This window comes from Nematolebias whitei, chromosome 12, assembly GCF_014905685.2.
Source record: "Nematolebias whitei isolate Nwh7 chromosome 12, NemWhi1, whole genome shotgun sequence".
In the NCBI taxonomy this organism is placed as follows: domain Eukaryota; kingdom Metazoa; phylum Chordata; class Actinopteri; order Cyprinodontiformes; family Rivulidae; genus Nematolebias; species Nematolebias whitei.
In genome coordinates, this window is record NC_056509.1 from 47,317,793 (window position 1) to 47,331,512 (window position 13,720).

Below are 13,720 nucleotides of genomic sequence, written 5' to 3' on the forward strand. Positions count from 1 at the left end.
CACAGGGACACCTGGACAGGTATCCAGTCCATCACAGGGACACCTGGTCAGGTCTCAGTCCATCACAGGGAGAATCCAGAGTTACCAGTCAGTCTAACATGCATGTTTTTGGTCTGCTGGAGGAAACCAGAGTACCTGGAGAAAATCCACGCATGCACGGAGAGAACATGCAAACTCCACCCAGAAAGGTCCCGGGCCAGGATTTGAACTGGCGACCTTCTTGCTGAGAGGCAACAGCTCTACCGACTGTGCCACCGTGCCGCCCGGCTCATATTTCAAATGAATCCAATAACCACAGTTGTTTTGTTTTTTTTTGTCTTTGAGTTCTGGTTTGTGAGGAAAATATCCAGTTACCAAAACAAGCAGAGTATAATCTGAGACTTTGTCGATATGAAGTTTAAAAATAACGCCACTAAAAGCCTCACCAGGCTTGTTTATCTTCAGCCAGTAAAACTGAGCTCTCTGTGAATATAACCAGGTTTTCAACACGTGGCGTCACATTTTAAAGGTGTCCAAACAAATTAAACCTGTATTTCTCCTGACAAGAGACTAAGCTCTGAACAACCCCAGAAATCTGCATCAGAACGTTGTAAAATATATTTAATGACCCTCTGGGTGTAAAAACGAGACTCCGCCGCGGTGAACACAACTCACTGACCGCTCAGGCAGGAATAAAATCTCCTCCGTTCTCCAGCAGCTTCTCTTTTAATGTAGTTTCCAAACATCTAGCTGCTAATTAGCTTCATGTCGATTCACGGCCCCAGAGGCCTCGCCACCGCCTCCTCCGCCCACGTCCACCTGCGGCGGCGGAGACGTCTCCACAGTTATCGGTGTTTTATGGCCTCCGTGTCCGCGGCGGCCCGGCTAACGAGGCCTGACGACTCGCGTCCTGCCGTGTTTATGGAGCGCCGGGTGGTAAAAGTCTGCCCTCGGCTGCAGTTTCTACATCTTGCTGACGTGAGCTGCTGAACTTTCCCACCCTCGTTACTCTGAATTACTGAAACAAGCAGGCCGTTAGAGGGACATTAAACTTGAATCAGAGCTGCTCAGACGTCCAGCCAGCGTGAAAACAACCTGGTTTGATTAGAATGGATGGATTTGAACGGTCACCCAGCTGCTGTGGTGGATCCAGAGACCTGTTCAGGGTTCATCATTGGACGAGGGGTGGGGTGGTGTACCCCACCTAACATGAGGCTTACTTTGTGGGTGCTTTGGTTTTAATCAGGACTTGTTGGTCTCACCATGGGTCTGGACTTGAGAATCACCTGTTTAGTACCAGAACTTTGGATTTTATTCAATAAGAGTTTTATTTGGCCGGAGTCTTTGATGCTTATTAATAAATCTTTGTGTTAGATGTTTATTGGGGACAGAGACAGCCTCTTATTGTTCTCCACCTGAAAAGGGTCTTACTCTTCTTTCAACTTTAATTCAGCCCGAACCGCAACGTGTCCCCCCACAAATGTTATATCAAAACGACCGGTTCAGCCCCGTGATGTGTGCTGGTACTTTTATTGGTGTTTCGAGTTACCATGGTGACGTAATTTTCAAAGATGCCTTTTTTCTCATTGAAAACACTGACAGAATTAATTAACAGCTTCTAACTGCCACCGTGAGGTCACATGACCTCGAGGGGAGAGGTTTGAGCCATTTTGGGAGCCATTTTGGTTCAAGATGGCTGCCACAACTAATAACTCAGCTATTTTAAAAGTTATTGAGCAGAAATTTGGTGTGCACGATGCTCAACTCATTCTGAATTCAAATCTAAAATTTCAAGATGGCCACCAAAGCTAATTTCAAATGGATATAACTCAGAGGTTTTTAGCGCTACAGTATTTCATGGAAATTTGGTGTGGTGGTAGCTGAGAACGATCCCTAATAGACTCCGATAGAAAAGAAAAATATCCAAGATGGCCGCCTGATCTAAAAAGGAAAAATACTATAAATCGGCCATTTTTAGAGATATTAGGCTGGAATTTGGTGTGGTGGCTGAGAGCAATGCCCAATAAATACTGAATTCACATAAAAAAGATGGCCACCAAAGCTACTTTTAAAAAGCTTTCACTCAACTGTTTTTACGCACACAGAGCTGAACTTTGATGTACTGAGTATGATCCCCATCAAATACTAAATCCAAATCAAAAATCCAACATGGCCACCAGAGCTTAAAAACCCCCGACTATACCTCGTAGATTTTTTTATTTTTGGCCATATTGAACTGAAATTTGGTGTAGTGGTCACTGAGAGCGAACCCCAACACATAGCATTGTCAAATCACAATTTCCAAATGGCCACAACGTGGCAGTCTCCATTAAAGTTTCTCCAGGAACTTTCTAGGTGGTCCTTGATATTTGAAACATGACGTTAAGACTCGGCAGATTGAGTCTGGTCTCGATACTGTCTGGATCAAAGATCTAACTCGAGACTCGAGACCTGGGATTTTCCAGTTGTGACGGGACTTGTTGGTCTTGACTTGAGACCTGTCCTGTCACTGGATCAGGGATTTGACTCAGGACTACAGAGTCACTGGATAGTCTTGGTTTGGACTTCGGTTGCCTGATTGATGGTTCAAACTGAACTTGATCGTGAACTTTAGTTGGTTTGTAGCACTGGCTTCACATAGGAACCAATCATTCCAGACTTGACATTTGTTTCTTGAGTTTTTTTCAGCCATAGTTAGGTTTAGATGTTCTTCATGAGGACCAGCAGCTGGTCCCTCCTCTGAGACGTCAGTCAGGCTTGAATCAGGGCTGTGAGAACTTGCTTGGCGGAGACGTGCAGCGTCGGAGCGTCGCCTGTTTCTGCCGCCCTGCAGAGGCAGCAGGTGCTCCTTCCACTGACAACAGAACTGATTCTTCTTGCATCATTCGTCCTTTGGTCCTGCCAAGACTCTGTACCCAGAGAAAAGAATCAAGCCACCGAACAGACACATCTCATCCTCTGGTTCAACAGCTTTACAGGATGTTCTAACTCCTGGAGGGGCTCTGTGTCTTCAATAACAGGACCTCATTATGTTTCTGTCAACAAACTGGTCGATAAATTGACCAGAACTTACAGCAATGACGCATTTGAGCAGTGATGAGCAGTTGAGCTTTGCCTCTGATCCATGCATTGTTTTCTGTGTCTCAGTGTCTGGCAGGAGTCGTCTCCACCTCCTGGACCTGGGGAGCTGTGAGACGGACATCAGCAGGACCAGAGAGGGAGGCGGAGGCCAGTGTCTGTCTCTATCTGCGCTGGGAAACGTCATCCTGGCACTCGCCAATGGAGCCAAGCACGTTCCCTACAGGTCTGAGCTCACACTGATAGCATCTTAATCAAGACAGATGGACCCTTGGTTCCTGTGAGGACAAAGCAGGAGGGGGGGGGGGGGGGGGGGGGGGGGGGGGGGGGGGCTGGCAGAATGAAATGTATTTTTAATGAGTGTTCAGTCAGTTGTAAGCGCTGGTTAACGTTGATGAATTAATTGCTTTGTAATGCTGACTGACGTGTGCTCAGTCCTCTGGGTGTCTGTTATTCAGCCTGGCACAGTTTCCTCGTTTTATTTTGACGTTGACACATTTTTCTTGTTGGAGCATCTGCTTCAGTGCAATGTGATTATTGAAGCTATCAGGTCATGTCCTCTTCATTATTTTCACGTTAAAGCAGCTGATAGAAACACCCACTGATTTACAAGAAGAAGCATGAAATAAGCAAAGGCAGCAGGGTTCGTTGATCCAAAGGAGGCGGCTAAAATCCCAAACTCGTAATATTTTCAGCTTTGTTGTTGACGTTAAACCAAAGAGGAGAAAAGGCTTAGACTGCGGTATGTAAATCTAGAGGAGTGTCTCTTGTGCAGCTTTACTCCAGGTCTCTTCAAAGATCTCATGCCGCATGTGAGACGGCAGCACACATGTGGCGTGCAGTTCAAAGTGCGCCTCATGAATGCCACATGAGAGATCTTTCTTATTCCGTTTCTGCCCGTCTTGAGCCCAACTGTTGCGTGGCGTAACGAACGGTCTCTGGGATCCTGTGGGGTTTCTCGGGCCTGCAGTGTGTCTTTCTTTCGTCTCCTTGTTCTTCGGGACTAACGAGGGTTTTCTTGATGTATTATTCAGGGACAGCAAGCTCACCATGCTGCTCAGCGAGTCTCTGGGTAACATCAACTGTCGAACCACCATGATCGCTCACGTCTCGGATTCACCGGTGAACTACACGGAGACGCTGACCACAGTGCAGCTGGCCTCACGAATCCACCGCACCAGGAAGAAGAAGTCCAAAGTACTTCATGTTTCATTTATTTCAAACTCCTCCTGGATGATTGTGAAGAATGAGACCAAGATTGAGTTATAGCTGAAACAAGTGTCTTGTCACTCATCTATGGATCATTTACAAAATAAAAGCCTCATAGATTGAGTCATCTGATGGAATATGTCCTGATAAAATGATTGACAGCTGTCAGATGCTAAACCCCGCCTTCATACAATTCCCCACCAACCCAGGAAATTACAAAAGGAAATCACGATTTATTATTTTACCATCTCTTGATAAAATTTACCACAGTGTATTTTATAATGGGTGGGGGTGGCGCTAAAGGGGTGGGGTTTATGACTGTTATCAATCATTTTGATCATTTTTTTGTTTTGTTTAACAAATTATTGATTTTGTGTTAAATGTTTTTGAATCATAATGAAGATATTTAGCCAGGTTGATTTTTCATAGTTTCTTTTAACTTAAAAACTAAAGAAAATAAATCATGTTGCAATACATAATACAACCTAGTTCAACCCAGGTACGTACTGTACCAGGTACATATTTAGTACTTACCTCATACCTAAAATGTATGCATCAGGTATGGTACCAGGTACATACCAGGTAAGTAAACAGTAATTGTATTTATTTGCTTTGAACCAGGTACATATCCTTTCCTTACCTGGTACATATTGAGTACTTACCTTGTACTTACCTTGGACTTGTCTTGTACTCGGTGTTTTATTTGGTACATTCCAGGTAAGTAACCAAGACACAAGTTGATAAGACCTCAGTAGGTACCTGGTACTTATTGGGTATGTATCTTGTTTTATACTTAGTACTTACCAGGTCCTGCCCTTACAGGATCATATTATGTATGTTTACCAAAAACAGATATGATAATAATTTAATGTATACATGTTTTTAAAGTACATATTTTTGAATGAATGTCCCTCCATGGGAATCAGAACATCTTAAAATATATATCATTGCATTTAATGTCAGTTTAATTTAAAAATATTGCCAATCATGAAAAGCTCCGGAGCATCCTGCAACAATCAACTATTCAGTGTTTTGTTTTGTTTTTTCTGGTCCAACAACACGTGTGTGAATGACATGTACGTGTAGTGAACTGAAAGGTTCTGACCTCTAAATGAGTTTCGATTGATATTCTGTGGTCAGTGGCTGCTGTAAAACCTTTCTAATGTAGATATCTCCAGGATAAGACCATGGATCCACAGCAGAAATCCTGGAGTTATTTTTCCTATGATATGACATATAATCAATGATGGTGTTTCTGGAGGAATGAGAAGGGCTCTCACCCTCAATGATCTGACCGACAGGTTGTTTTTGTATTTCATACAATATAAAAACCATACAGATGGAAAACTAGAAGCATATGTAAATTACTGATGGTAAATGTAATTCATCTTGCACTGTGAAATTTTACCCTTGTACTTAATGGACACCAATAACTCCAGACACTAATTTGTATTCAAGGTATTTTCATGTAGGTTTCTTAATGTAATTGTTTGGTATTGTTTATTTCCAGTATGCTTCCAGCTCTTCTGGAGGGGACAGTTCCTGTGAAGAAGGCCCAGCTCATCGACCTCCCCATCTCCAACTCTTCCACCCTCGGATTGTGGCCCTGGACTCTGAGACTCCTCTGATCCTCTCCAGCGATCCAGACTATTCATCCAGCAGCGAACAGTCCTGCGATACAGTCATCTACATTGGGCCTGGAGGGACGGCAGTATCCGACCGAGAGCTGAGCGACAATGAGGGTCCGCCTTCCTTTGTTCCCATCATTCCTTCCCTGAACAAAAAACAAACCAAAGATGCTCCCAGAAAAGACGGCGATCACTTAAAATGCAACACATTTGCAGAGCTACAGGAGAGACTTGACTGCATCGATGGCAGTGAGGGTCCTGCAGCTTGCAGTAAAGAGAACAGAGGTGAACAAGCAATGTGGACTCAAACTGAGGCTGCTAAATTTACAGAGGAAACTTCTTCACCCAACTCCACCCAGAGCACCAGGAATCCTGATCAGATAGAATCCAGACTCCCTTCAGATGGAAGCCTCATGGACTCCTCCAAAAGGACAAGAGCTGATGGAGAGAAACTCCCAGCTACTTTCATTCAGCCATGTTTGTTGGGGTACAGTGGGGCTATCTCCCAGGATTCAGAGCCTGTGGTTCGAGAGAAGGTTAGAGCAGGCATACCCAAGCTGCCACCCAGCCAAACCTCTGCTCCAACATCCAGGACAACAATCAAGCCTGGAGAAGCTTCCTGCAGGATTCCCCCTGTGGGCTTGAGCTATCAGGTGCCATTTGACATGGACAATCCCCCTCATGTCAACAGATACCCTGTGGAAGTCAGTGGTTTTCGTGCAGCCTTTCTAGGAAGGTGCCTGGACAGAGACTTTCTGAGGACCACGGTCACACTGCAGCAACCTGTGGAACTGAATGGAGAGGATGAGCTTGTATTCACCATCATCGAGGAGCTTCCACTTAGCTTTGTCCCAGACAATGGCCGCCCCTCCAACCTCCTTAGCTTCAACACTGATTGCTCACCACAGGCCTTAGCAACTGGCTCCCGTCCAATCAGCATCATCACTAGCATCAATGATGAGTATGATGCTTACACAGCTCAGCACGGGGCTGAGGGACCGGACTGCAGGTCACCCGTTACAACTGAAGACAGCAGTTTATCAAACAGGTTACAAATGAAGGATGACTGTTCATCTATTCTGAGCTCGCCAAGAGTATTTCATAGAGAAAGATTTCTGCAGCATGGCCTGAAGAGCTCATTGCATGACAGTGGTGTTTGTTTCTCAGAGCTGGACAGTGACCCTGCCACCCCAAACAAATCCTCGTTCATCGAGTGTCCTTCCCCTGATTTAGCCAAAACCTCCTCCAAAGGCTCCCCTAAGGTGAGAGCCAGCACCCTTAACACTCCGACTGCCCAGATTCCCCAATACACCACCCACTCAAGTCTTCCCAGAAAAAACAAGCCTACCTCATCTGCCACTGTGGGTTGCAGCAGACAGGAAGGCAGACATGAGAACTTTTTGCTTCAGGGAAGCAGTTTCATTGATCCCAGAGAGGTTGAGTTTCTCTCTGCAGGTAAGTCACTAAGAAGTGGCACTAGTACCATTTCCTCTCGGAAATATGGAGGGAACAGCAATAGCATGCCTCGACCTTCAAAGACGCAAGTATTGTCAGCCCAGAGGGTTGTGGATGGATGCGAGAAGTCCACCAGCAGGAGAGAAGCTACCCTCATCAAATTGCCACGACTCACCCGAGGTGCAACAACTCTGGGAACAGTTTCACCTCCACAGAGCTCAGAACTAAAATGGAGTCATGAGGCTGCCTCAACGATTGGGACACTGAGGTTTTCATCACTTGGAAAGAAGTCAAATGGACAAAATAGCAGCACAATCTCAAAGTCTGGATCTGTAAACATCTCTCCTCCTACTCCACTTTTCTTAAGGTCTAGCCAAGAACAAAAGATGAGGTCTCCAAGTGCCTTAAAGACAAGTAGCAACAGTGGAAAGTTTGTCTTCCCGAAAACTTCCACCTCAGAGGAGGAATTCATCGTCAGACTTCAAGCAGATTCATTCAGCAACAGGACATTTAGTTTAAAAACTGATCATGGTTCTCCAAGGACATCTTCAAGCCTGAAGACACGAGGGGTCAAAGCAGATTCTTCCAGGTTCTATGGGAGTTTAATGTCTCTGGAAATATGTGAAAGTCCAACTTCACCCAGCTCAAAATCCGAGGTGTTTAAGGATACCATTGGCGCTGCTTCAGGAAGTAGCAGCAAATCCAACAGATCATTACCAAAACTCAGTCTTTCAGCCTCAACCTCACCCTCTTCTTCTCAAGTTTCTTCAGCATTTTTTGCAACCAGCAGTAAACTAGGGCAGGTCCAAGGTGCTGCTGGCTCCAGATTCGCTGTCTCTGGAGGACTGAAGGTTCGATCATTGTCAACAAGCAGCTCAAAGAGTTCTACTCCAAAACTTCCCGACAATGCAGCTGGCCACAACACTAGCAGCCTACCTCCTACTGGCAAGTCTCCTGCTCGTGCAGGAAATGGAACCAAGATGGGAAGAGGCACCATCATGGGGACAAAGCAGGTCATCAACAGGGCTGTCAACAGCCGAGTCAGCGAGCTAGCTGCTGGGAGGAAGCAGCTCGGCAGGGTACCTGGAGAAATCGGGAGCTCTGACAGCGAGACGAGTAGCACAAACAGATTAACGCTCAACACGCTTCCGCCATCGCCTTACAGTAAGATCACTGCGCCTCGGAGGCCGCAACGCTACAGCAATGGGCACGGCAGTGACAACAGCAGCATCCTCAGCGGGGAGCTGCCCCCTGCTATGGGCCGCACTGCCTTGTTTTACCACAGCGGGGGCAGCAGCGGCTACGAGAGCATGATCCGAGACAGCGAGACCACCGGCAGCACCTCGTCAGCTCACGACTCCATGAGCGAAAGTGGAGCGTCCTCATCCAACAGAGGCAGGGTGTCCAAATCCCCCAAGAAGAGAGGAAACGGTGAGTCCAAGTTATAAAGACCCAAACGTTTCTTATAAACTGTTTAAAAGCAAACACGTTAAAACGTTGTTGATGTTGGTGGAAGTTTGAAGCACAACTTTGAAGTTTATGGATGTGCCTAAAGCTGTGAGAATCTGTGGCTTATGTTCTTTCTTTAGATTCTTGTCTTATTGTTTCCTGCCTTCCCCAGTGCTTTTCCTTCGTGTGCCATCTCCTGCTTCACCTGCTCCCAGTCACCCCAGGTGTTGGTTATTATGTCTCGTTACTGTCCCTTTAAGTTCAGTGTCTTTGTGTTTACTGGTTGTCCATGGATTGTGCTTCCCACAGCCTTTCATTCTCTGTTCTTCGTGTCTCCTTGTGATCTCTGTTCTTGTAAGTTTTGGTGCCACGTCAGCATACAACAAGAGCATACGGCACATTATCAGCTGCTAATCAATATTTATACTTTATTTTAATTGTTTCGTTCCATTGATTTAGTTGCAGCAGTGCTGGTCTCATTTAATTCTATTTTAATCTAATTAATTTTATTCAAATGAAAAACTGTCCATTTTATTTAAATTACACTGTTTATCATTTAAACGTCAACCTGTTTAGTCTGGTTACAACTTAGTTTGTTCATTTCTGTTCAGTTCAAACTCTGTTTTCAGTCCAATTCAATGAAATAACAAAAATTATTAAAAATAAAAAGTCAAATTTAATCCATCTGAAGTCTATTTATTACATTTTAGTTGATTTAATTTGAGATAAGGTGTGGTGAAATGAATTCAAATTAATTTAACTTTGTGTAAATTTAGCCAACTTCAATAAAAATCTGTCTTTTATGGTTCAGTTTATATTAATTTAGCTGAAATATGTTGAAAACCATTAATCTAATCCAAATAGAATCCACTTTCTTAAATTAAAACCTTAGAAATGACAAACTATTCCAGTTTAATACAATGAAACAACCTTTATTCCTGTAATTTCAGTTTGGTAAAAACCAGTCCAGCTCCACAGATTCAGTCAGTCATTATTCAGCACAGTTCAATCAATATACAATCATTTACAATAATTCAATAAAAGTTCAATTTGATCAACTTGCACCTTAATTTGATCTAAATTTTAGTTCAATTTATTAAAATAACTTGATTTAACGAAACACAGAATCAAAATTAAATGCTTCCAATATTTTAATCAAGCCCAGTTTATTAAAGTCTAATTCAAGTAACTTGTACATTTTTAGTTTTTAATTATAACATGAATCTAGTTTAGTATAAATCTATTTGTTTGTTAAACTGAGGTGTTAAAAAGATTAAAAGTTGAAGCGTTGGAAAAAGATGTTCTTAAAGAACCATTTTAATATTTGAACATGGATTTTATTTAAATGGTCTTTTGATGAGAGCTTGAACTGTCGAAGCTTTTGAACTTTTCTTTTTTCGGGATCAGTTTTTAATAAACGAGGATCGACAGACAGAAATAAGATGCACTGAAAGTAAAAGAGACGTAAAAGTCCCGTTTCCTTCACACCGTGTGAAGAAATTATCATATTTATGGCTTTTTCTCATCTGCTGAAGCACAAAGACGGGATGGAAGTGGCTGCTCGGTTTAATGTTTCCACTGAGGAGCGCTGGTTTGATTCCTGCAGGAGCGTCTATCAGAGGTGTGTGACGAGCTCATCGTCCTCCTCGTTATCGGCCACTTCCACCTCCCGGCAGCTGATTAAGCTCCGTGCAGAAGGTCGCAGGTCGCACGAGGAAGCAGCATGGATCCACTCATGTCTGCATCATGAATGATTCATGAGGACGCAGCGATCCAATTATCACCCCCACCCTCCGTCCTCTCACACACACTCGTCAGTCACCTGAGGGGTGTTTCTCCGTCCGGGCGGTGCTGATCGTCAGTGATGGTTGTTGTTAGCGTCACCAACAGCCCCGCTGACAGCTGCCTGCAGGCGCGACGCCCCAGGTCTTCAGGTTCACGATAACTTCTGTCAAAATGTCTGAACAGCAGCAAACGCACGGGGCGAGGAAGAGACGAGTGATTAGAGCTAACGAGCAGTGTGGGCTGACTTGGTGAAAACGAACTCATCGTGTCGGATTAGTTCATCCTTACCGAGACAAATCTTTATTGCTGTAGGTCTAATTAAACACCTGTAAACTAAAACAAGAGCATACGGCACATTATCAGCTGTTATACAGCAACACACAAGAAAACACTTTTATAACCTTTGACCTTGATTTGTGACCTTGACCTTACAGCTGGGGTGATGAAGAAATTACGTTAGGGGAGTGGTGGCACAGAGGTTAGAAGATGGGCCTGTGATCGGAAAGTTGCAGGTTCAACTCCCCGGACCAACAACATCAAAATGTGGGTGGAAAAGGTGAAACACCCACACCTGCCTCCACCCTCATGTGCCCCACTCTGGGCCCTTGAGCAAGGCCCTTAACCCCCACCATCTGCTCCCAAACAGGTCTCTCTTGAAAATGAGTTCTCATGACTCAATGAGACTACCTGGATAAATAAAGGTAAATAAAAATAAATTTAAATATGTGACACACTGTCTAGTGGAGGTAAAAACATGTACTAAGTTTGTTAAATTATCCTGAGCGGTCTTCAGTCTGTCTGGAACATTCTGAAATTCAATTCAAGGTGGAGCACCGGCTGCACTGGCCCAAAGACAAGATGTCCAAGATCAAAGCCAACCTGGACCCTGCATACATTCTGGCCCTGTCCCAAACTGCAGACCTTTTGGCAAATCTATTTTTGAAACCTTCCCTGTGATATGTGGGAAAACTGTTCCCCCATCACCGTTCATCTCACTGTTCGGGGTGGTCCCTGTGGACACGTCCTTCAGCAAGTATGAGAAGGATCTGATTGCTTTTGGCTCTCTTCTGGCCAGAAGACTTGTCTTGTGCAACTGGAAGGGATAAGAGAAGTGATGTAACATACAGTAAAAAACAAAACAGAACAGATATACCCTGAAGAGTTCTGTTAAAAGGTTTTAGGACACTTGGCAGTTTTTTATGTTGTTTGTGGAAAACTTGTCGACGCCTGTTTAGTTTATTTGTGTGTGTGACTGATCCGGAGGGTTTTTGTTCTTTGTGATCCCTTGTTGTTTGTATGTTCAAAAATCAATAAAAAGACCTTGTTAAAAAAAAAAAACATTATCTTGAGTGGATCAGAAGTTTCAGGCTGGACAAGCAAAGACATCGTTTGAACCTTTGACCTTGATTCTTGACCTTGAAGCTGGTGCGATATAAAGGGTTCGACACTCTGTCTATGATGTGCATGAAGTTTCATAAATAATCTTGATCAGATCAAAAGTTGTGGGCGGGACAAGAGGAAGTTTACGGAGACTGTATAATATTACATCGTACCTTCAATGGGCGTTTTAGGGCCTTAAATGAATGCATGTCGCCCGCTGCCTCTCAGGCCTTTAGACTCGGATCATCTTCTAGTGAGAAATGATGGAGTTGTAGCTCGTTTGATCAAACGTTGAGAGATGTTGAGTTATCTGACGGAGTTCAGAGCAGGGGTGTTCAGTCCTGGCTCCCAGGGGCCACCGTCCTGCACGTTTTAGATGTTTCTCTGCTTCAACACATCTGGTTTGAATCAATGTGGGATTAATAGGAAACAAAGAGGAAATTGAACCCTTGAATCAGACGTGCTGGATCAGGGAGACGGGTCAAACCTGCAGGACCACGAGTCGACACCCCTGGTGTGGAGCGTCAGCTGCTACTAAACCAAGTTTTAGCTCAGTATCTGACAGTTTGGTTTAGTTATAACCATCTATGTGTTTTTGCTATGGATGCTCAGCTGGGACAGCCATCTTGAATTTGATCCACTGTTTTGATGTCAATCAGTTGTTGATGTTATTTATTGATTACTTTATGAAGGGTTCATTAAAATCTGTTCAGTGACTCAAGAGACATTTCACAACCAGACAAACAGGAAATTACATCATCGCCCTTTGGACTTCAGTGATGATGAGGGACGGTTCAAAACTTTTGCACAGCGCCATGGCGCTGCTAACTCCACAGGTGAGGACGTGAGCTGCAAACCACGTCTCCTCATCAGCGCAGACAGTTCACTCGACGAGATAAAAAAATAAAAAAGTGATTTTGTTGTTGTTGGTTTTATTTTGAATCGCTGCGACAATAAAAACATTTATTTTCTTGTCGTGGTGTTTTGAGGTTCAGTGGGTGAACATCCAGAGTCTGCTCGTTTTAAATGTTCATGTTTGTGCATGTTCTTCTTCAGGTCCATAGAAAACAAGAAGAACCCGTCATGTGTTCAGTAGAACCTCATAATGTTCTCTGCTCCCGCAGCAGAACCTTCAGACTCTGTTTTTATCTGAGCCACCGTCACGTCGTCACAAACTCGTCTTCTTCCTTCCAGGAGGCTTCCTGCGGCGCAGGCTGATCCCAGCCCCCCTCCCTGACACCTCGTCCCTGGGCAGGAAGGCCGGGAGCCAGTGGGTGGAGCTGCCCCCGCTGGGGGGCGCCCTGAAGGAGCCGTTTGAGATCAAGGTGTACGAGATCGATGACGTGGAGCGCCTGCAGAGGGGGAGGGAGGCGATGGTGGGCTCAGAGGTGAGGGGGGGGCGGGGTCACAGTGACAGTCTGAGCCGTGACCTCTGACCTGCAGCTGGACGCTACCTGAGCTCAGAGCTGACAGGTAACAGCTCAGGTGTGCCTGATGATGATGAGGAACGTCTCAGAGTGATGACCTCACAGGAACTCAGATTTATTCTTAATCCCTGAAAGACGATCGAAGCGTTTCACCCTGAGCCGTCTCTTCTTTCTTTCAGCAGCCGTTCCAGGACGTGGAAAAGGTGAGCTCCACTTTCTGCACAAGCTTTTTATCTTCATCATAAAAAACTGGGACACTGAGCAGAGCTGCTGCAGCTGCTGCCCAGATGTTCTCCATCTAACAGAGAACTGATGTCCAGATGTTCTCCA

General features: G+C 44.6%; 1 protein-coding gene across 1 annotated transcript in view; it reads left to right on the plus strand.

Annotated features, from left to right (window-relative positions):
- The window catches only part of LOC119417973 (kinesin-like protein KIF26A), a 60,441-nt gene that overhangs the window by 42,389 nt on the left and 4,332 nt on the right, over positions 1-13,720 (plus strand). The window contains exons 11-15 of the mRNA XM_037685220.1: positions 3,127-3,283; positions 4,092-4,254; positions 5,777-8,780; positions 13,158-13,351; positions 13,573-13,593. Of these exons, the coding sequence (XP_037541148.1) occupies positions 3,127-3,283; positions 4,092-4,254; positions 5,777-8,780; positions 13,158-13,351; positions 13,573-13,593 (3,539 nt within the window). The remainder of the gene's footprint in view (positions 1-3,126; positions 3,284-4,091; positions 4,255-5,776; positions 8,781-13,157; positions 13,352-13,572; positions 13,594-13,720) is intronic.